The 22,360-nt window shown below is 38.6% G+C and overlaps 1 protein-coding gene across 1 annotated transcript in view; it reads right to left on the bottom strand.

Moving 5' to 3' along the window:
• Positions 1-22,360, bottom strand: part of LOC124165829 (HEAT repeat-containing protein 1) — a 144,832-nt gene that overhangs the window by 76,565 nt on the left and 45,907 nt on the right. Inside the window, exons 7-12 of the mRNA XM_046543356.1 lie at positions 18,639-18,966; positions 14,761-15,175; positions 13,393-13,655; positions 8,722-9,099; positions 1,018-1,499; positions 156-345 (exon numbers count right to left, since the gene is read on the bottom strand). Of these exons, the coding sequence (XP_046399312.1) occupies positions 156-345; positions 1,018-1,499; positions 8,722-9,099; positions 13,393-13,655; positions 14,761-15,175; positions 18,639-18,966 (2,056 nt within the window). The remainder of the gene's footprint in view (positions 1-155; positions 346-1,017; positions 1,500-8,721; positions 9,100-13,392; positions 13,656-14,760; positions 15,176-18,638; positions 18,967-22,360) is intronic.

The raw sequence follows: 22,360 nt of genomic DNA, 5'->3' as shown, positions 1-22,360 counted from the left end.
ACTGTAAAAATGAGAATTCTCGTTATCCATCCTTATTGCATGGCTTAAAAAAAAATGAAGATTCTGGTGATCCGTAAGCAATGAGTCAAAAGCAATATCCATGATGACAAAATGACTTAATGCTAACATAATAAATGGAAGAGACTAATCCATACCAGAGATCTAATCCCATCCAGCATTTGCAGTAAAGCCCTCTTCATGTAACATGGAGCAGATGAATCAGGAGTCAGGATAGAAAACAAGGAGTCTCTTATTACAGCCAATCGTTGTCTCTTGTCAGAAGAATGCATTGCTACTATGGTTGGCTCGGGTGAAAGCTGCTCGTACAAAATCAATGGTAACTGCCTAGAGAGACAAAATGAAGCACAAATAATTATAGGTTTTAAATGACATAATACCACTAGAAAGATGAGTATTTCCTCCTGATTGTATTTACAAAAAGTAAAAATGGCATGCAGAAAAGTTTCTCAGGTTTTCCACCGGATGATTTCGTCCATGTCACCCGACGTTTCGAGCAGCGACTTGCTAATCATCCTCAGGGATTCTTCCGAATGATCCCCTGAGGATGATCAGAAAGTCACTGATCGAAACATCGGGAGACATGGACGACATCAACCAGTGGAAAACCCAAGAAACTTTTCTGCACCTGACATGCCGGGATAACCTAAGATCACACATAAAAATGGTATGTTTCTACTTGCACACCACTAGCCAACTTTTTACTGCATTACAGAAGTCAAATTAGTTACTCGACTCAAATTTTAGGATGTTTAGCATAGAAGATATGCATCACTTAAAGATGATGAACTTAATTGTGAAGAAATTTCAGGGATGGATAAAAGCAGTGGTGGATCAATGGGGTGGAAATTTATGGTGGAAAATCAATGTGGTGGTGAAATTTAGAAACGGTAAAGAAAGAGATATAACCATATCAAGGTAATATAAATAAAATAAATAAATGGTTATATTGTACCCATCAAACCACCACTGAAGCTCAGGGTGCTTTGTCAGACTCACCCTGAATGCATAATTATTTCCTCGCGTTGCTCCACCATCGCCTTCAAGAGGAGAGTGTACAAATTCCCTTTGCTGGGCAGATTGGCCCCAACGGTGCACACCAATGACTGAAGCAGAGACAGAGTTGCAGCCCTCACAGAGCTCACTGGACTAGTGCACGCCACGAGAATTGAGGGAATGACGGCCTCTCCCATTCCTGCCGTCTCCAGCAACCAACTGGTTGGCACTCCGGCCTTGGAGATAAGAGCTTCAGCCAAACGAATCGCACGGATCTGGAGCTCGGGAGAAACGCACAACCCACTCTGCGAAACTGAATGATAGTAAACATGCTCCTTGCTCTCACCATCACCAATTGTGAACTTCTCAAAATTACGGCTTGACTTGTGCAACGTCTCCTCTTTCCGACTCATCAGTGGGATTTCGTGAGAAACCCAAAGACAAGAGAGGAAATTCAGCTGATGGGGCAGCTGGGGCAAATGCGCCTGCGAAGAAGAAAAGATTCAGTCATAGAGCGCATGTTTAATAATTTATGGAACCATATGCTACTGGATCTCTCAATCTGCCTTAAAGGAGCCAAACACTCAAATCTGAGACAGTGGTGGGTAAAATTCTTCTCGTATAATTCATACAATAATGGCACTCAGCTTATCTAAAGCAGCTATGAATTCCTTATTTCTTAACAACAGTATTTTTCATCAAATCATCACTCCAATAAAAGCGTGATTCCGACTGGAATGGGAACTATTGCTTTAATATAATGAAAATGTCTATTTCCACACTTCCTTTTTTCTACTGACCCAGATTTTGGCACATGATGCCATTTTCAAGATTTTTTTTAGGGATGTGTCGATTCTCAATACCTATTCTCGATACCACCGATTCTTGCATGTGTTGCTATCCCATTCTTTGTCCCTGCGCAAACAATCTGACACATTATTAGCGACAGGTCAAATGCATTTGAGGTTTTCTGTGCGTGAGGTGTGAATGCTGTCATAATCGCAACGCCTGCTCTCATTAGCTGCTAGAAAGTGAATGATGGCACGTCGGAAAAGTGTACGTACCGATGAAATTTTGGCGCTCCTAAACGATATTGAAGAAGGAGATTCTGAGGGTGAAGATATTTCTGAGGTGTTTTCACCAGGTAGCGATTATGAAGAGGAAATCGACTCAAGTTCATCTGGCAAGTTGTCCAGCGACGAGGATCCAAGCCCTGCACCAGCTGTTCAGCAAGGTAACAGGAGTTCATAATAAATAAATTGATAGCTTGTTATTAATTTTAATGAGGAAAAAAATCCGTAGAATCATAAATGCAATTGTTCACAAATTTTAAAATTATACATATGTATGTGTACTGGTATTTTGTGTGTACTGAACAGTCGTTTTTGTTTCAGGAAAAAATTACAAAGGCCCCAGAAAGAGTGTGCACCAGAGAAAGGATACTGAGCCATATAGTCAAGCTGCGACGTCGTCCACCTTATACAAAACTCTCTCAACACGTCGCTATTCCTCAGGAAAGTCAGGTCATTCTGCAAAAAGGCCAAGTCTATCGGGTTCTGTGAGTACCGGTGATATGTTACCTGATGAAGACAATGTCGGTGTGGCTCCTGAGTGAGGAGGAGATGGTGATGCACGTCCCCAATGTACAACAAAAGACAGAAATGGAAAAGGTTATCTGAAAACATTAGCTGTTGATTTAGTTATTGAGACACCAGATGGTACTAAATGGAAAGTAGCCTACCCAAATTCTGGGTCTACTGATAAGCACGGTCACCAAAACATACTCAAAGAAAGACCAGGGCCTACCGCAAATGTTACATTGCAGACTGGCATTGTGGTTGTTTTCAAGTGCTTGGCGCTTGATTATTGACGACTGTATGCTAAAGAGTATTCAAAAGTGCACGGTAGCAGAAGCGCATCAAATTTATGGCAAAAATTACTGGACATTGTCACTACAAGAGTTAGATGCTTTTCTCGGAATTTTGTGCGTGCGAGGCGCAACGGAGTCAAAAGGCATGTAGGTCGACTTACTTTGGTCTGAAAAATACGGTATTCAGTTGTTCAAAGATGCCATGCCGCACGATCGCTTAAGGGAAATCATGAGGTTTATGAGGTGTGATGAAAAATCAGCTCGCTCTCAAAGATTGAAGGATAATAATTTTGCCCTGATGTCTGAGATTTGGGATATATTCATATCAAACTGTTTGAGCAACTACATACCAGGTCCTGACATAGTGGTCGATGAACAGTTGTTTTCATCAAAAGCTAGATGTCGGTTTATACAGTTCATCGCATCAAAACCGGACAAATATTGCCAAAAATTTTGGATGGTTGTCGATAACGACAGCAAGTATTTGATAAACTCATTTCCTTATCTTGGAAAAGATGATAAGCGACTTGAGGGTAACCAACTCGGCGACTATGTGGTGAAAAAGCTATTGGCACCTTACCTAAACAAGGTTAGAAATGTTACCAGTGATAAATTTTTTTACGTCTTTACGTTTAGCAGAATACCTGAAGTCGAAGGGTACTAGCTTGGTCGGGACAGTAAACAAAAATCGAAGAGAAGTGCCTGTACATGTGAAAAAGGCCCGCGAAAAACATTTCGATAGTAAGGTCTTTACTAACAGTGATATAACGCTCACTGTTTATCAAGGAAAGCCACATAAGAATGTTGTTATAATGAGTTCTATGCACTTGGACGTGCAAATAGGTAACGATATCAAAGAGAAGCCTGAGACTGTGGCATTTTGCAATTAACCCCTCAAGCGCGGCGGGCATTTAATTAAATCCCATCTCAGCGGCCGGATGAGATTTAAATGACTTCGCCTTTTTGGGATAGTATCATTCAATAATTTATATCTTTCATAATATACGATCGGTATCATTGAAAATTTTAGTAAACTTGCGTAACATAATGCGATACAATATAATAATTTTTCGAGCGATTTGAAAAAATATTTATTGCTTTATGTATCTCCTTTTATGAACTAATGAATAAATTTTCAATTTCGAAAGATTTTTATTTGGTTTCGAATAAGCTACGAGATCTCTAACATTCCATGCATTAAAAAAATGCAATTACATGATGTAATTTAGTTATTTGGGGTTGAAAATGCCATAACAGATTGGATACTTTCGATAGGATTACCCGTTTTGCCTACTTAAAAATTTACCACTCCGACCACTTCTCTGACTTTGTTCCATTATTACCGTATCATTTCATATAGGCAATCACGTGCTAATGTTTCAAACGTCAATATGTGAATAATCAAATTATTTACCTTAGAAAATCTGCTTTGTGTGACGTGATTTGAAGCAATCCAAACATAATCCCACTGCACATTTTTCACACCAGTACACGCAGTCTCTTCATTTCCCATATTAGGCACAAACTGCACACCTCCTTTGAGACTTTGATTTCTTTCCAGTTGAGGAATTGTCTTTAGGAAATGTATTTCTGTGAGTCTTGGTACTAAATTGTGTAATGAGTGACAGCCATGTCCAAACAGTTCGTATGACGTTGGATATTTCAAAAATATTACCTCGACCAATGGCAAGCGAAATGATAGGTCAAATTTTTATACGTGTTTTTCCTATGATCAACATATGAATTTAGGATTGCCGCATTCAATAGACTCCTAAATAATTTCATACACCACTTGTAATGGCCTTTTCTTTCCATTAGTTACGAATGCAATAACAGGTCCTTGAAATTCACCCCACCAATGAATTTACTATAACCTAAGACACAAACAGACTTCCGAGTCTCTATTTTGCCTTTCAATACTATTCCCATTTCGTAGGATCCCCAATTATAAAAAATACCACTCACAGGAAGTACACCCGATGAGAATTTCAACACACTGCCTGAAAGAGCACCACACAGCATGAATGACTCTAGTGGACTGAAGCTCGTGGTTTAGAAGCTCCCTCAAGAGACGAGAAAATATCTCGAAGGGGCCCTGGTATATGCTGACTGTTTAGATGGAATCTTATCTTCGTTGATTACTGTCCAGAAAAAAATATAAAAAAATAAATGCAGAGCGAAGCATATGGCCCCTTCGCCTAGAACGCTAAGGACTAACGAGGCGGGCCAAACACACTTGGGGCTCGAGGTGACGACAAACAAGGAGAAGACGGAGAGAAGGCATTCAGCTTAGAAGATACCATATCTCAAGCTAAAGTAGCTGACCCTTCTTGTCGTCTCTCAAGCAGAATAGGCGGATTTTTTCATGATAGAAGTGTTGAAGGAAGGCGTTGAGTTTTTGGACCGCAGTCGTCAACGCGCTGGTTTAAAACGGAATTTTATCGAAGCATTTTAAAAACATCTTGAAGATATAAAGCCGTTATGAATATTTTATTGGAGAGGAAAAACATTTCTTTAAATGATAGAGTAATTAGTTTTAACTTAAAATGCAATATCTGGCGTAGAAAAAATATTATATACAGTAGGTCAGGAAGCGTACTGGGTACGCATGACGGCGGCATACGAAATTTAAAGGGCGCGTACTGGGTACGCATGACGGCGTTGAAGGGTTAAACAAAGTCAGGAGTGGATATTGTCGACAAAAGGGCCCGAAAATTCCAAGTGCTTCCCACAGGTGGACTTTCCACACTTTCTGTAATATTTTAGACTTGGCATGAATCAACAGTTGTATTCTGTACAGAAAGGTTACTAATGCTAAAATTTCCCGCCGCGACTTTCTTCTAGCCTAAGGAGAAGAACTTACAAAGACTCTCATTGACCAAAGAAAGAAGATAAAGACTGCTCCCGTTGAGCTAACGGACATAGGTGATTCGCATCGACGATGCCAAGTCAAAATGTCTTGTTGTGGTAAAGGAAACAAAAAAGGAGGAAAAACTTCTTATGATTGTGTATCTTGCAGAAAACTTGTGTGTAAAAAGTGTACAGGCGGCGTGAGTTATGTGTGTGTTCCATGCAAACCTGAACAAGAGGAAGAAGAATGCAATAATAATTATTTAATTTGGTTTTGAACTTATAACCATGATATTTGTCAATCGCCAATGATTTAACTTCTTTGTTCTTTGGTTGATAATTGCAATTATTTTTTACGATTGTTCTCGTATACCTTATGCTAATGTAAGACCTACTGTTTTGTTTATCCTCACTCTAGAAAATAAAGACTGGCAATTACTTTGATATTAGACTAATTACTTTTAGCAACTTTTCGCTAAGTTCTTTACTGTTGTGTCCTTTTTTAATAAAAAAATTAATAAATATTATAAAAAGTACCTGAAGTTCTAATTTTGCTCTAAATTTTTCAAAAGAAATTCTATTAATTGAAAAAGATAAAAATGGCAATGACTCATTGGGTCCCCTTTTTGGGACCTTCGTGGTTCTAAGGGGCCACTAGAGTCCCACCGTCCTAGTGTTAAGAGCCTAAACCTGGGTCAGTAGAAAAAAAGTAGTGTGGAAAATGAGTGCTTTTGTAATGTTAAATATCAAAGATTTCCACCGAATTACACCGCAAACTTTATCTTTTAACAAGGGATGGGTCGAATAGTAGATTTCTCGAATTCGAATATCAAATCATTGCTCGAATATTCGAATACTTCGAATTTCGAATACTAAACAATGAATGTGAGAATGTTTGACTAGGTCGCATATGCAGCAGGAAACCCAAGTAATTGTGATTGCCTTTAAAGGATTCAAACAGGAATTTAGCTGATTAATGGAATATTTTAATTTTATGTAAACAATAGGGTAGTTTCCTTCATTAAAAAAAACGAAAGGCATTGATTGCGATTCGGTACCCACCATTACTGTATTCATAATACACAAATTATTTGGTTTTAGAAATCCCAGTTTAGACGAATGTTAAATGGTCAATTTTAGCTGCATTTGAAAAAGGCCAGATTGGCGCCCATGCGATGCCGCTCCACGTGACGCCACAGGGACCTAGTTTCTATACGAATAGATAGGAGTTATACATCGTCTGAGATTACCAATGCATGCATGAGGCACAGAGCTCAGGGAAACACTTATTAAAACTGGCTAAGGTCGGAAAGTTTTCTTCGTTTGTAAGGTAAGGTTTGGTAAGGTATCAGCGCTCTGAGGCTCGCCCAAGGTCACCTCACAAGGCGGGAGGGGGAACCAGAAATGCGTCACACGGACTTTTCCCCGTCATTCCCACTAACGCGTCGCGTTTTCGCGCGCTTGAAAATTTTCACTTTTAATTTAATTGCAAAAAATAGATATCGTCCAATAAAAATCTAAAAGCGTTAAATACGTACTCCAGGAGTATTAATATTTCGATTTAGGCAATAAAAAATAATAGGAAAGCACCCTATTTGAGCATTACGCCAAAATGCTAAGCCCCCATCGTATTTCTTCGTCTTTCCGGCATTTATTTTCCTGCGTAAAATGCTTAAATAAAGTCATAAATATGTTGTGTTTGGTCTTATTCTTTCTTAAATTACGCGCATATTACTAATATTTCAATCCAATAAAAGTGTAATAATAATTGCTGAAAGTCATTGTTAGACACCTTTCGGGCTAGTAGATGACTCATGCAGCAGTTGACCTCCAGAAAGGGGGAAATTCGAAGCAGGTAGGTAGAAAAAGGTCAGCGGGTGAGAAAAGGGGGTGGGTGCGAGACACGTTTTAATTTTTCTCGCGTAACTTGATATTTTTTTCGAAGCTAAGGTCTTCGTAATACGATCCCTGCGCGAGGTCGAATCTTTTGTTTGATATCGGAGAAGAGGAAATCGTCAGAGTGGGTGAGGCGAATGCTGAAGGGAGGGGGATAGCAGATCGTGGGAAATGCGCCAATGTCACTATCCCACGGCACTGAGTTCCTCCCTGTGGTAGTTTCATCTCCTGGGGAAGATTCAAAATAAGTGCCTGTCGTTATTAGCCACAAAGGACACATGGTAAACACCTCGTCTTATTTTTATCAAAAGATGAATGCGGGAAAATGGTCAGTGGGGGAGAAAGAGGGAAGGGTGAAACGCGATTCTATTATTTTCCGGTAACTTTATATTTTTTCGAGGCTAAAGTCTTCGTAATACGATCCCTGCACAAGCTGAGACCTTTTGTTTGATTTCGGAGAAGAGGAAATCGTCAGATTGGGTGGGGTGAATGCTGAATGGAGGGAATAGCGGATCGTGGGAAATGCGCCTATGTTGCTATCCCACGGCACTGAGTTACTCCTGACGGGGGACACCTGGGATTCTCGGATTTTTTCACCCTATCAATTTCGGTTCCCCATGTCGAACTCTTTTCACCGCTCTACACCGCGAATTTGATATAGTTCGTCAGCTTGCCTAAATCGGCGCTGCATGCACTAAACGACTAGAGTTCTCATATTTCTGAGTCAACTACCAATGACGTGCGAGCGAAAGCGTATGACGCGAAATTCAAAGTATTCGAGGTATTCGAGACGGTACCTTTGGCATAACTATTCGAGATCTCGAATATCGAATACTTTCTGGTATTCGAGGTATTCGAGTATTCGCGGATACTATTCGCACATCTCTACTTTTAACCATTAGAACCATTTATTTTCAGAAAAAGAGTAAACCACCTCACTGACGGTAAGGATCCATAATATCAGTAGAAGCTAATATTTAACCATCATATCCACTACAAAATGTATCAGACAGGATGTAAGAGGTGTTGCAATTTAAATGGCAAAAATTAAGTGAGTAGGTATTAGGAAGAGGTTTACTATTTAAACTTACATCAAAAAAATCCTTCAAACACCCAACAAAGAGCATCTGAGCATCAGCCACATCTCTGGGCAAGGATTTTTCCACTTTGCGCAAGAAGCAGCCAAAAGCCAGAGCATCAAATAATTTAACTGCAAGAACAGTGGGCTGATTGCGATCATTTGTTGACCACTGCAGCAAACCATTATGGCAATGCCACAGGTTGTCCCTAGCAGGTGTTTGGGGAAACCAGTTAGTTTTGGAGGGGGAGTAAAAGATAGCAGCAAAGGTGTGCAAGACTGCTTGCAGTGGGAGAACACCTCTCTTGGCAGTCGCCATACACCATCCCCAGGTCTCAGCAGTAAGAACATGTTTGATGGGCTTCCCCTCTGAATTCCGCGCTATGGCAACCTAAAACATAATTCAGAGTATTAAATTAAAAAAATAATCAATGACTCACAGCAAATATTTTACACACACAATGAATGCAGTGGTTAACAACTACAAAAACAACTAAAACTGATTGTTTGTATTTTAGCCCTCATCCGAGTATTGTACCTCTTCCACTCCCTAATGATGAGCGTTTGAACGCAGCTTAGGATAGAGCAATTTTCATTTTGGACGTAATATCTTTTGTCATATTTAGGACACCAGATGTCTCTCAGTTCAGATTGATTGATATCCAAAGTCCACCATGAATTTATTGTAGCAAATGAAATCTGAGAAGCCAAAAAGATAACCTTAAACTAAAAGATTATTGGAAATCAAGATAAATATTGTTTAAAGTAGACATGAATCGAAAAATTAACACAATGTGTCAAATGTTGGAATTGTGACACAATTCCTTGTTCCCACTCAATAAAAACAGCATTTTGGGAAAGTGGCCGAATTTAATTCATTCAATGATGCGAACACTGATTTTTTTCCCATTTTACTGACACTTAATATCCCGCAATGTTGTCACAGTGTTGTATCATAGGAAGGTTTAAACCACTCAAAACGAATCGATTACAATAGATACATAAATTTGGCTAAGAAGCACGGGTTGGGGAAACAACTGCATACATCATTCAATTCAATATATTTTGATACAAACAGTCCATATTTTAAAATAATTAACGAAATAATTTTTTTTAGCACTACAGTGGAGCCCCGCTAATCCAAAAATCCGCTTAATCCGAAATCAAAATCAGGAAAAAACAAAACTTTATAAAATCTAGAAAAAACATGGTAACATTTATTTTTGAAAATTACAGCATGTTTTTAGGTTGGAAAATGTAATAAACAAAATAAAAAAGAGTCACAGAACAAAACTACATTGGTTTAAAAAAGTCCGTAACTTTTTTTGTCGGAGAGAAGAACAACGTAGGTTGTGCTGCTACCGATCGGATTTCTTTGCAACTACAAACTCAAGCGGTAGCCGTGCAGAGCGTTGCCGTACGGCGTACATAATGAAGTTGGTTGATTCTCATACCGTATGGACGTGAAACGGTGTTTCGGCGATTTATTTATGTAGTTGCACGTTGTATTTAATAATTTATCGTTAAATTAATAACAGTCCACTTAATCTGTCCATACCACCATGTCCGGTATAGTCCACAAATTTCCACAGGGAAGAATGACGCCTCGGTAGCTTAACTGGCTAAAGCACTCGGCCGAAAATCGAGGGATCCGGGTTCGAATCCCGGTCAAGGCGAATGATTTTTTTCTCTGTGGATTTTTCGCATAATCTGAAATACTCGCTAATCCGAAATGGGTCCGGTCCCAATTATTTCGGATTAGCAGGACTCTACTGTATCAACTTTGGCTTACTGGCTGTAACCAATACACTTCGTATTATGTTAGCAACAACTCAGAGGATTAGAATAAAATCCTAATTAATAGGATTAGATCCTAATTTCCAAGTTACTTTACATAGACTCTTCCAGACTGCATTTATTGAATGTAAAATTTTACCCACCATAACTTCAATTGTATTCATTGGATTTGTTTTGTTTAACATTTTTCTAATTTTGCACCATAAAATGAACGTTTGATATGATTTACAATCTCATACCTCAAAAATAAAAAACTTGGTAACCAAAAGTCGAATCCAAGAAAGTCGATTCTATGACACTGGCAACATAATCGATCAAGCGGAGAGTATATCATGGCCTAATGTGACGCACCAGAAGAACATCATATATTCATATTTACATTATTCTGCCTCCAATGGAATTTACCCACATTGCTGGTAGTTGAACCAATCACATCTCCACAGTCCGAGAGCACTCCAAGTGGGAGGGGTGAATAAGAGTGGGGTGGGTGGGTGCTGCCTGGTGGAGGTAGAAGTGGGGGCAGGAGGTGCATGGAGGTTAATGTGGGAGGAAGAGGGGTTGGTTTGTAAAGGGCCTTCAGCCTTGCCTGAGTCTACGTTTGGGGGCCGCCGCGTTTGTTTACAATGCACTTAATCTCTGTCACTCGAGAGGGGTGGGAAATACTAGGGAAGGGGAATGCTAAGAAATGCTAGTGGAGCTAATTTTCATGATCGAGGAAATGAAGAGGAAAACTTTGTTATCCACATTCATTTCATTGGCTACGACACATGTTTTGTCATCTCTTGATATTTTTAGCCTGTCCTTGCTCCCGGAATAGCATGCCCTCCCACTTAGATCACGAAAAGATACGGCTGGGCTATCTGCCTCGCCATTTCCGTAGTTGACCCTAATCAACTTAGTAAAAGTTAGGAAGCAAGAGTCGCGAAAACTAAACAAAACACCAACTTCTTTAAATCAATTATTTTATGTCCATGGGATTAAAAAATAAGCAATCTGCTTGATATTAAAAAGATTGAGAAAAAAGGGAGAGAGAAAAAACTAAATAATGATCAAATTAAATTCTTCTCGGATTTCTGTCCGGGTAAGGCCTACTCTCAGCCAAAGATTCAATCGAAGACTTTTCCATCGTCATCAATGCCATTTATACCTACTGGGTGTGAGGTGCTGCGATTATAAAATTGTCTCTTCTTCTCTGCAGACATTCAATAGAAATTTGTTATTTGCTTTGTCCTTTCCCCACTACTATTTATTTCATGATAATGGCACAACTAATTTTTAGTGGTAACAAAAAGAAAATCTTTTCTCTATATTAATGATACTTTGCATAATTTTCAAGAAGACGGAGAAAGAAATTAAAAACTATATGAGGTTAAGGCATACACTCTGAGGTATCAATTTTGAGAATTCACGAAAGTGAACCAATACTTCACCTAAATATCTTGAGAAATGTTGAAACGAATGTTGTAGGAAAGAATGAATGTGGATAATAACGTTTCTCTCTTTATTCTCTGATAATGAAAGATGCTTCTCCAGTAGTAACCTTGCTCCTGTCGGCATAAAAGAAGAGAGACTTATTATATAAACATGGCAACTCACTCCCAGCATCAATGGCCTTCATGACGAGTAAAAAGTCTTCCATTTTAACGTCCGCAAAGGTGATGGATTATGGCAGCCGGACAGAGAGCCCGAAAAGAATTTAAATATTCACCACTAGAAAATCATATCCTACATAATTTATCATTGTAACTGATGAAACAAAAAGGAAGACAATGGCAGGTTCCACAATTTAATTAATACTGCGACCGGTTTCAATACATGGTATCATCATCAGGCACTTTTGGTATAACAGTTTCCACATATATAGTAGTCAGTATAGTATTACATGAGGCATGGGGGGGGGTGGAGGAGATAACAGCGTCAAGGATTGGGTGTTAGGGTGGGGAGGTTAAGGGGGATTGGTTGGCAGCGTCAAGTCAGGCGCCAGTAGAAATGGGAGGGGAGGTGGAGTATATAGGCGGGGGAGGAAGGGGAGAGTGGTCAGGGTTGTGAGGGAGTTTCCCCTCTAAGTTTCCCTCACAACCCTGACCACTCTCCCCTTCCTCCCCCGCCTACATACTCCACCTCCCCTCCCATTTCTACTGGCCCCCGACTTGACGCTGCCAACCAATCCCCCTTAACTTCCCCACCCTAACACCCAATCCTTGACGCTGTTATCTCCTCCCCCCCCCCCCCCCCCCCATGCCTCATGACTACTATATAAGTGGAAACTGTTATACCAAAAGTGCCTGATGATGATACCATGTATTGAAACCGGTCGCAGTATTAATTAAATTGTGGAACCTGCCATTGTCTTCCTTTTCGTTTCATCATGAAGGAGTTCCATCATGTTTCGCCTGACACGATTGAATTCATTGTAACTGAATCAGAATGAAACTAACTCATTAAAAAGATCGTACATTCACTCGACAATACGGAAGGAACTACAAATATTAACATACGAAGGTTATTTTGGAAAGAGGCTATGACCCTTGTTTCTCTTTTTTCTTGTCACCGAGCAGTAGAGGGAAACACAAAAGGAGGAGATTATTTTGCTAATTTGCATAATTTTGCTAATTAGGCGATCCTTTGGATGCAATACTTTTGCTAAAGAAAATAGAACTAATTGAATGTTAAATTAAGAACCGGAGCCAAGAACTAGAACCAAAAACCAAAGCGGAACTGAAAAAAGGTGGAAGTGACCACTCTCATATTATTGAAATCTAATATCTAATTTCTACGGAAATCGAACAGTATTTTGAACAATTGTCCACCCCCCAAACCTCAATTAAACTAAGCCCAAAACAAAAAAAATCTCCTGTAAAACTATTAAGATTTAAATGTAACTTACCTTTGAACGATGCAAAACTTTGGAAGCAATTTCAAAAATGCAGGTTTTAACCGACAAGGATGACTCCTTAGCTATTGCTGAGAGCATTAATATGGCAATAAGAACACTAACAGTGTCCTCACTATCTTGCACTATGCAATGCTTGGATAAGGTCTCCACTAAATCCAACATTTCTGTTTCCTCTTCAGCAATGAAGGATTCACTTTTAAGATGATTGAATGCAGCACAGCAGTAACCATCAAGGTCATTTATGCCAGAGAGTTCTGTGAATAATAACAAGGGAAATTTAACATTCCAAAGACATGCAAAGAAAAAGATATGGCTATTATAGAAAGTACAGCAGGAAATCAATTTCTGGCACTGTTATTCAGCACCTGCTTTCTGCAGTGATCACCTCCCGTCTTTCCAAGTCAATCTGAGTAACAACAGTTTCTAACACAATGGGTAGCTCATCAGTTGTTTTGAGAGTTTCAAAATCTTTTTACAGCAGACAATGGCTTAAAGTTTGTGGCAACTTAAGTTCTTTTATTTACACAATGAAATATATTATAAATGAATAAACACTATTCATACGATTTTCATAAATGTTTCCTTGCCTTGATTCACCAAATCTCAACCATTCAGAGCCTAAATACAAATTTGTGCTTAAAAATTATAGTTGAAAGTATTTTGATTATGAATGTATGTAGTGACAAAAAAGATAGTTAAAACTAGAGTCTGATAAGTGTAATAAAACTTGGTTCCAATAGAAATTCATAAAATGCTCGACCAATGGTTTACAAGTTGAAGTAGGACAAGCTTTTTATATGATCAGAGAGGACAGAACTTTAAGCATAGGTATGATAAATGCAACATATCCTCATCACCAGAAGCTAAAAGGTTCCCGAGTACCACAAATCTCTAGAAAAGTAATGAGAGAGTGCGATATTTAAGAAAAGGTGACTTATTTTCTCCAATCTAAATGCTGAAAAAATCGAGATCATTGCATCGTCATGAACTGAAGGCCTGTGTAATTTGTTTATTTGTTTGTACTCAAAGCAGCATAATGAGCACTAATACAAAATTCTCACAAAACTAAAATGAGTTTAGTAGAAGGATAGTGTACCACAATCACTGCCATGCTTGAACTAAGTGTCGTTTGCCAATGCATCAACCATAACTGGCAAAAAATATGCACACTACTTCAAGGAATATATGGCTTCCTTTTCATTATGATGAACGATCAGCAATATACATAAGGAACAAGTTATACTTAAGAAACTGATAAATTTATTGTTTTCACTTTTTTGGACCTCAACCTGCATCTATCACTACTGTGATATTGGACAGTTGTGTTTAATAATTAAATAAGATAAAAATAAAACAAACCTAGCCACAGTGACTCCAGGATTGGTTCAGCACATGGTAATTTTAAGATTACTTTAGTCACTTCCAGTTCTTTCTCAGTTGTGGGACACAGGAATGGGAAGACAGAAAATAAAATCTTAAATCTTTGATCAAGTGAGTCCTTTAACTCATTGTGTGACTCCTCATCTTCCTGTTCAGGAGCAAACATGACCCTGATAGCCGACAGTGTCACTTGTATCCACTTCTCCCTCTCCAAACTGTGAGTCAAGTTCTTTGATGACATTCTCACAATATTGATAGCCTCCACAGTCATTCTCTTTCTTCCAAAGATGGAATTCAAAAATGGAAGAGCAAGTGTCCCCTCAACGACCTCTGCGGAATCATCCAAAAGCCTCTGCTCCACAATCCACCTCAGCGTGTCTCTATCTTCCTCACTCTAGAAAGAGAGAAGGCATCAAATACAACTAGAGTTAGTAGTCTTAAAAATATATACATCTCTGTCTCACTCAATAAAGAGCGCTCTTTATTCTCTTATGATGGCTACTTCAACAACAATCAACACAACATTAATTAATACTTTGTAAAATAAATTACCTAACTAACAACATAGCAACAACAAATGCCCAGCACACACATTTTAAATTTAACTTTCAACACTTCCCCTTAACAGGCAATGGCATAATATCAGTCTAAACACTTATTTTTCCATAACACACAATGCTTTTCTTTTAACTACAATTCCAACATTCAAAAAATCTCATTTAAAATTCTTCAACAAATTTTCTAAATGAATCTTGTTATTAACTTTACCAGCAGTATTTCTTTCCTTGTGAATGGTCATTTAATAACAAGTTGCCCGGTTTTCCTAAATCCTTAACATAGAGCCACTTACCCATGTTTTCTTGAACTTATTAATTTTTTCCAAATACCATAAATAACCTGCATATTTAATGAATTTTTCAGATGAATACCCCACAATGGTAATCATGGTTCACTTGCCTCATAATGTATTACGCCTTAAATTCTCTTCCTACTGCATTCTCAGCGTGACTAAATTCATTTTCTACTTTCGGTTTTCTATCAGTTTGATTGTCAGGTTGTCTAAGTGGTTTCTAGCAATATTTCGCTTTATAGTTTCGCCCTTCACAGTTGTAACACCTGTATTCTTTTGTCGGTTTCTTCACAGCTCTTGTATCAGCATTTTTATAATCAATTCTATTGCCACTTTCATGCTGCTGACGCTGTAGATGATAGTTCTGTCTGTTAATAGCTAAAGCTTTCACTTTGTCTTTGTGAAAAATCATCCGCTTTTCCTCCAGAGGTAATTCTTCCTTTACCTTCCATGATGTCAGGTTTAGCGTAAAGGTGGCATTAAAATCTCTTCTATTATTTCCCAGGCTTCAAGTGCGCCAGTACAGGCATCAATATCCTCAACCTACTCAGCACAAAAGATAATTTAGACGGAAATTATTTGAGTAATTTGGGACAATTTTACCCTTGTTGTCATTACCCTTTCTTTACCCATTAATTACTTGCGTGCACAACTGCCAACAGTGAAGTATAAAAAATATATAGTGAGGCATTTACCATGGCCATGAAGATTTTGAAGGACATGGTGTCTACCTTCAAATGATCTCTATTCACGCAACTCATGGACAAGCAGGTAAGCAATAGATTGCTTTTTGCTGCCAGAGGAACAAAAGACCATTTACGAATGTTAATGCCACAATGTTTTCACCAAAATGAACTACTTATAAACCAAACGATAGTTTACCACATGAATTTGAGACTGACCACAATATTCGTCCCCAGCAATGGGAAACATGCACAATTTTTTTTTTGTACCAGAATAAGAAGGTCCTTACCTCAAACATACTTGTCGAAAATTTCGCAGATGAATAATGTGTTTTAGCTGAGTAATGAGTCTTTAAAAATCAATGTTCACCGGCTTATTGAAAACACGATGTTATCGGGGCGTGATGCCAAGGAATGTTAACCACTGATGACGCACTGAGACGGTAGATAGAAAATCTGTCAGTGTAGGAGTTCAAATGCAAATTTTGCAAAAATAATTGATTTTATAACGTCAAACAGCAGATTGTGAATATGTGGGTTGCTAAGGCGTTGTTGAAACAAATAAATGGGATTGTTTGGGGAGATTTAGAAAGATTAAATGAAAATAAGTTGATTGCAGATTGTGATCTACATTACACACTTACATCATTTGCTTAGTGGAATAAGTGCATTGCAGTATAGATATTCAATAGAAAGACATGTGAAAACCATATAAATCATGTATAGTGACCCGTCGCTCAAGTACCTCTATTTTCTCGTCTGAGAAGGTTTTTGCTTGTGTCCCAATGGACAAACATAAGAGAAGAAAGTGGTTGATGACCTACAGAATGGAATTATACACTTTATCTACATTTTTAACAGGATATTTCTCAAAGTAAGTCACTCTTGAATCAGGGTTACCATAGGGTTTTATCGAATTGCTAGTTTTTCTCGGATGGCCACCAAATTTAGGATGTATCACTCATTTCACCTCGTAAACAACCATAGAAATGTACCTATTAGTCTTCCCATTGCAGGATTAAATATAAAGGTGGCTTTTCACGTGAATAAATGTTGATTACAATTAAACCACGGGGAAAAATGAGGATTATGCGAGGTAAGGATTTTGGAGAGGCACACTTAATATTTGCTATTGTGATGCCCATAACATTCAACTGCATGTGACTGCAAAGCCTAAAATTTCGACTTGTTTTTGCAGTTCAAAACAGGAACTCCAGTAAATACAGCGTAATTTGTACTTGAAACTTATTTCTGTGTATATCAAATACTTTTTTATTATCTTTTAACGATCATTTGGATCTCAACTCCGGCCGATTGGGGAAAACTATATAAGTTGCTAATGGTATTCTATTAGTAGGTTATTAAGTAAATACATAAGATAGATTTTCAACTAGAAATGAATCTTTTAAATATTACTGGATAATAAATAAATATTCAAAAACGTTGGTTGGTTTATTAATCGCATAAATAATTACCTGCTTGCTTTCACTCCACACATTGCGGTAAGGACGAAGCAATCATTGTTTATTCAGGAAATCGACTGGCTTAAGTGAGGCGACAAGAGGCAAACTCAAGGTATTGTGACTTCTTAAATCCTTCTCAAATCAATTTGTCCTTTGAGGAAGTAGTACAAAGCTCGTTGATGATTTTTACTTCAATATCTTGTTATCAAGGCTCTATCGCTCCACTCTCTTAGGGAAGAGAATTGCATACCACGAACATCAGAGGGCATTTCAGGTCACGTGACTTCAAGCGATATTCGAGCACTTTTAATTAGCATTTAATGACGTTTGTTCATTACTAGAAGAGTTTTGGCATATAGATTTGGACTCGTGAGAAAATTATCTATTCAATGAGACTTACTAGCATGATGAAAAAATTTCATGCATGTTCCCCATTTCAGAGACTATAGAATCAAAGCAAAGGAGCGATGGAAACTCGCTCTATGTTGAGTGCCAATGCCAAAAGGGTCTCGTAAAGATGAATGTTATCTCATGCTAATCATAGGGACAGCGCATCTGCTATCTCTTGTGATGGCAGGGGTCTTGCAATAGCCCGTACTCGCTTTAACACAGTTCCACTGTACTTGATTTTGTACACAATATTTTGATAGGATTTTTTTTCATATCTGATTGATAGTGAAAACTAAATATTAGGCAAAGCATTAAAAAGCTTGGATTAATAATATAAACATTTTGATGCCTAAAAACACAAAAAATACTAACCAAATAATAATAACAGGTTTGATAATGATTTAACTACTACCCAGAGTGTTTTTCAGAATAAAAATTCACAAAACCAGAACCAAAAATATTTTTACTTACTTTCAGAGCAGCTACTTCCATTTCACCAAGCTTTCCAAGTGCAGCAACGCGAATGCTTGCTTCAGGATGGCAAAGTCTTGCGACCAAAGCACCAAATTCCCCCTTATTCAAAACCGTTATTCCCAAAAGCCTTCCAACAATAAAAGCCACCTTCGAGGCTTCAGCCCCTCTCGTCAAAACAAGACTCTGAACAACTGAGTCAAAGGCGGTGGGATATTTTTTTTCAATGCTCTGAAGCAAATCATTTAGCCATGATGAGTACACCTGATCAGAGAAATCACCTTTCTTCTCTTCTTCTTCAATGCTGGCAAGGGCATTCACAAGTAACCTTGGAAAAAATAATAAATATAGTTATTCTACAGGGGAAATTTAAAATGTCATTAGATGCAATTTCCAACTTTCAATATTAAAAGTACAAATGTTACGAGAGAAAAAATGAAAGAATGAAGGCCACCAATAAGTGAGAGATAGTCACCACTACAAACAAATGATTTTCAATAAAAATGATAACATTTAGAAGTAGAGATGGACGGATCCAGGATTTTTTTCGGATCCGGATCGGATACTTTATTTCAGGTGTCGGATCTTTGGATATTTTTGGATCCAAATGCATTTTTAACCCTTAACCTGTTCCCATCGTCTATTGAAGATTTGAACTATACTTCTACTCTCCGAGTCCATAAGTGCTTAGAAGTTCTTCCTTTGACAAGTAGATGCTATGATGACATCTTTTACTCCTCTTTTTATTTTTATTGCCCTTCAGTAGCCGCCAGGAACCCTTAGTAGCCTATTTCAGCTTATTTGCACAGTTAAAGGGTTAATTGCCTGCTATAAAAAGAAGTAATTATGCAAGTTTCTTCTGGGTACATGCGACCAAAGGAATGATATTTAGATTTGCATTAGAGATGGGTCGAATAGCATATTTCTCGAATTCGAATATCGAATTCGAATATTAAATCATTGCTCGAATATTCGAATACCTCGAATTTCGAATACCTCGAATACTAAATGATGAATGCTGGAATGTTTGACTCGGTTGCCTATGCAGCAGGCAACACAAGATTTTGGGGAGTAATTTTGATTTCCTTTAAATGATTCGAACAGGAATTAAGCTGATTAATGAATATTTTAATTTTATGGAAACAATTGGGCATATAATTAATTCAACTAACATCGTTTTGCCCCACTCCTGCTGCCAAGTGCTAGCTGACATTTTTGAGGCATTTTGTAAAATACAAGCTCTTCTCCACCAGATTTTCTTCTTCAGAGTTCTCACAAGATAAGAAGATGAATTGGAATTGCTATCAGGGAGAAACCAAATATTCTGAGAAAATATTCCTTTATCTGGGACTGTTACAATAAAGATTTATAGCACCACTCATGAATTGTAACTTGATATATGTCTTCGGAAAAAATACCGCATCAACTTCCCAGAAGTTCTGCTGCTCATATCGAGTTTCGCCAGAATGCTAAGTCTCCCTCGTATTTTGACATTTATTTCTTTACGTAAAATGCTTAAATAAACTCAGAAATACGTCGTGTTTGGTCTTATTCTTTTTGAAATTACGCGCACATTACTAATATTTCAATTCAATAAAGGTGTAACATCAATTGACGAAAGTCATTCTTAGACACCTTTTGTGCTAGTAGATGACTCATGCCTCCACAGAAATGGGAAACTTCGAAGCTGGTAGGGAAAAAAAGGTCAGTGGGGGAGAAAAGGGAAGGCCCAAAACACGTTTCTATTGTTCTCGTGTAACTTGGTATTTTTTCGAAGCTAAGGTCTTCGTAATATGATCCCTGAGCGAGCTGTGACCTTTTTTTTTATTTCGAAGAAGAGGAATGCCTCAGAGGGGGGGCTAGTGCTGAATGGAGAGGGATACCGGATCTTGGGAAATGCGCTAATGTAAGTCTCCCACAGTACTCACGGTACTCACGCAGCAGTTGACCTCCAGAAATGGGGAACTTCGAAGCAGGTAGCCAGAAAAGGGTCAGTGGGTGAGAAAAAAGGGGAGGGCGTGAAACACGTTTTTATTGTTCTCGTAACTCGATTTTTTTTTCGAAGCTGGGGTCTTCGTAATGCGATCCCTGCGCGAGCTGGGACCTTTTGTTTGATTTCGGAGAAGAGGAAAGCGTCAGAGTGGTTGAGGCGAGTGCTGAATGGAGGGGGATAGCGGATCGTGGGAAATGCCCTAAGGTTGCTATCCCACGGCACTGAGGTTCTCCTGGTGGGGGGAATCGGGGATTTTCGGATTTTTTCACCCGACCATTTTCGGTTCCCCTCGACGAACTCTTTTCACCGCTAAAATCCACGAATTTGATGTAATTCGTCAACTTGCGTAAAACGGCGCTGCGAGCACTAAATGACTACAGTTCTCTACATTTTTCCGAGTCAACTACCAACGACGTGCGTGCGACAGTGTAGGACGCGAAATTCAAAGTATTCGAGGTATTCGAGACGGTACTTTTCGCATAACTATTCGAAACCTCGAATATCGAATACTTTCTAGTATTCGAGGTATTCGAGTATTCGCGGATACTATTCGCACATCTCTAATATTTTAACTGATTAAAAATAATTTTGATAAGCTTCAAAGTTATTTGAAAGTATTTAAATTTTCCTCGCGCACATTTCCTCGAATTTTATCACTTTCTCATCCCATGCTGACTTGTTTTTCACCCACAAATGCTTCAGTTGTGGTGAGGTGGACTTTACACTTCCTCACGATAGTTTCACGCCACAGTGCATGCACATGGAATACGTTGAGCTCTACTTATCTCAATGAAAATGTTTCCACTCAATGAAAAAAATTTTTATCAATATATCACTAAATTAAATTGCAACAGCTCAATCTGGAACATAATTGACAATGCAATCTGGAACGACATTGACTTCACCTGCAATGAGGTGAGGGAACAGAATGACACCAACGCTCAGCTAACTCAAGAGGAAGGAGTGGGTAGCAGAAGTGCATAAAGGAGAGGTGGAGGGCAAGGAGCAGGATCCCTCCGTCTTTCAAGCAACGAGACTGCAAATAAGGGAGTCAAGGTAGAACATGTCGGATTTTGTGACATCGTTGCCTTCCACGCGAAGCCGGGCTACGTGAAATAAGCAGTTGGCGTTTCCAGTCCGTCTCCTATTGTTTTTTGGGGCTAATAATATGCTTATTTCTTCGATAATTGTGCTGTTGAATATTAGTATAGTCTAGTAGTAACTAGAAAACTTAGTGGCAATCGTTTAGAGCTGAAAAAACTTAAATATTGTCAGAAAAGCATCGCCTTTGGTCTCTTTCTCTTTCAAATCTTGCGCATGTCATCCGATTGCAAAAGCTATCAGGACATCTGCGGGCCAAGAAAGTATCCCACCTAGCAATTTCCCTCCAGAAACTGAGAATTGAAGCAGGTACGCCAAAAAAGGTCAATTGGTGAGACAGGGTAGGGATGAAACACGCTTCAATTGTTCTTGGGTAACTATTATTCTTTGAAGACAACGATTAATGGTCTGAGTGATCTCGGAAACAAAAATAAATATCAGAGGAATAGGATGATGGAGGGCTGAGGGTGGTTTCCTGAAATCTGCGACGTAGTTAATGTTGACATGGTCATTATCCTACGATGCTGAGATTCCCCCGATGTTTGTTCTGTCTCTTGGGAAGAGTTACACTATGTGCCAGCCGTATTTTGCCTTTTTTATTTTCCTGAAATTCTGCTATGTAACTCCA

Source organism: Ischnura elegans, chromosome 9, assembly GCF_921293095.1.
Source record: "Ischnura elegans chromosome 9, ioIscEleg1.1, whole genome shotgun sequence".
NCBI lineage: Eukaryota > Metazoa > Arthropoda > Insecta > Odonata > Coenagrionidae > Ischnura > Ischnura elegans.
Note: the sequence above shows the minus strand (reverse complement) of the source record. Positions and strands in the feature narration are given on the sequence as shown.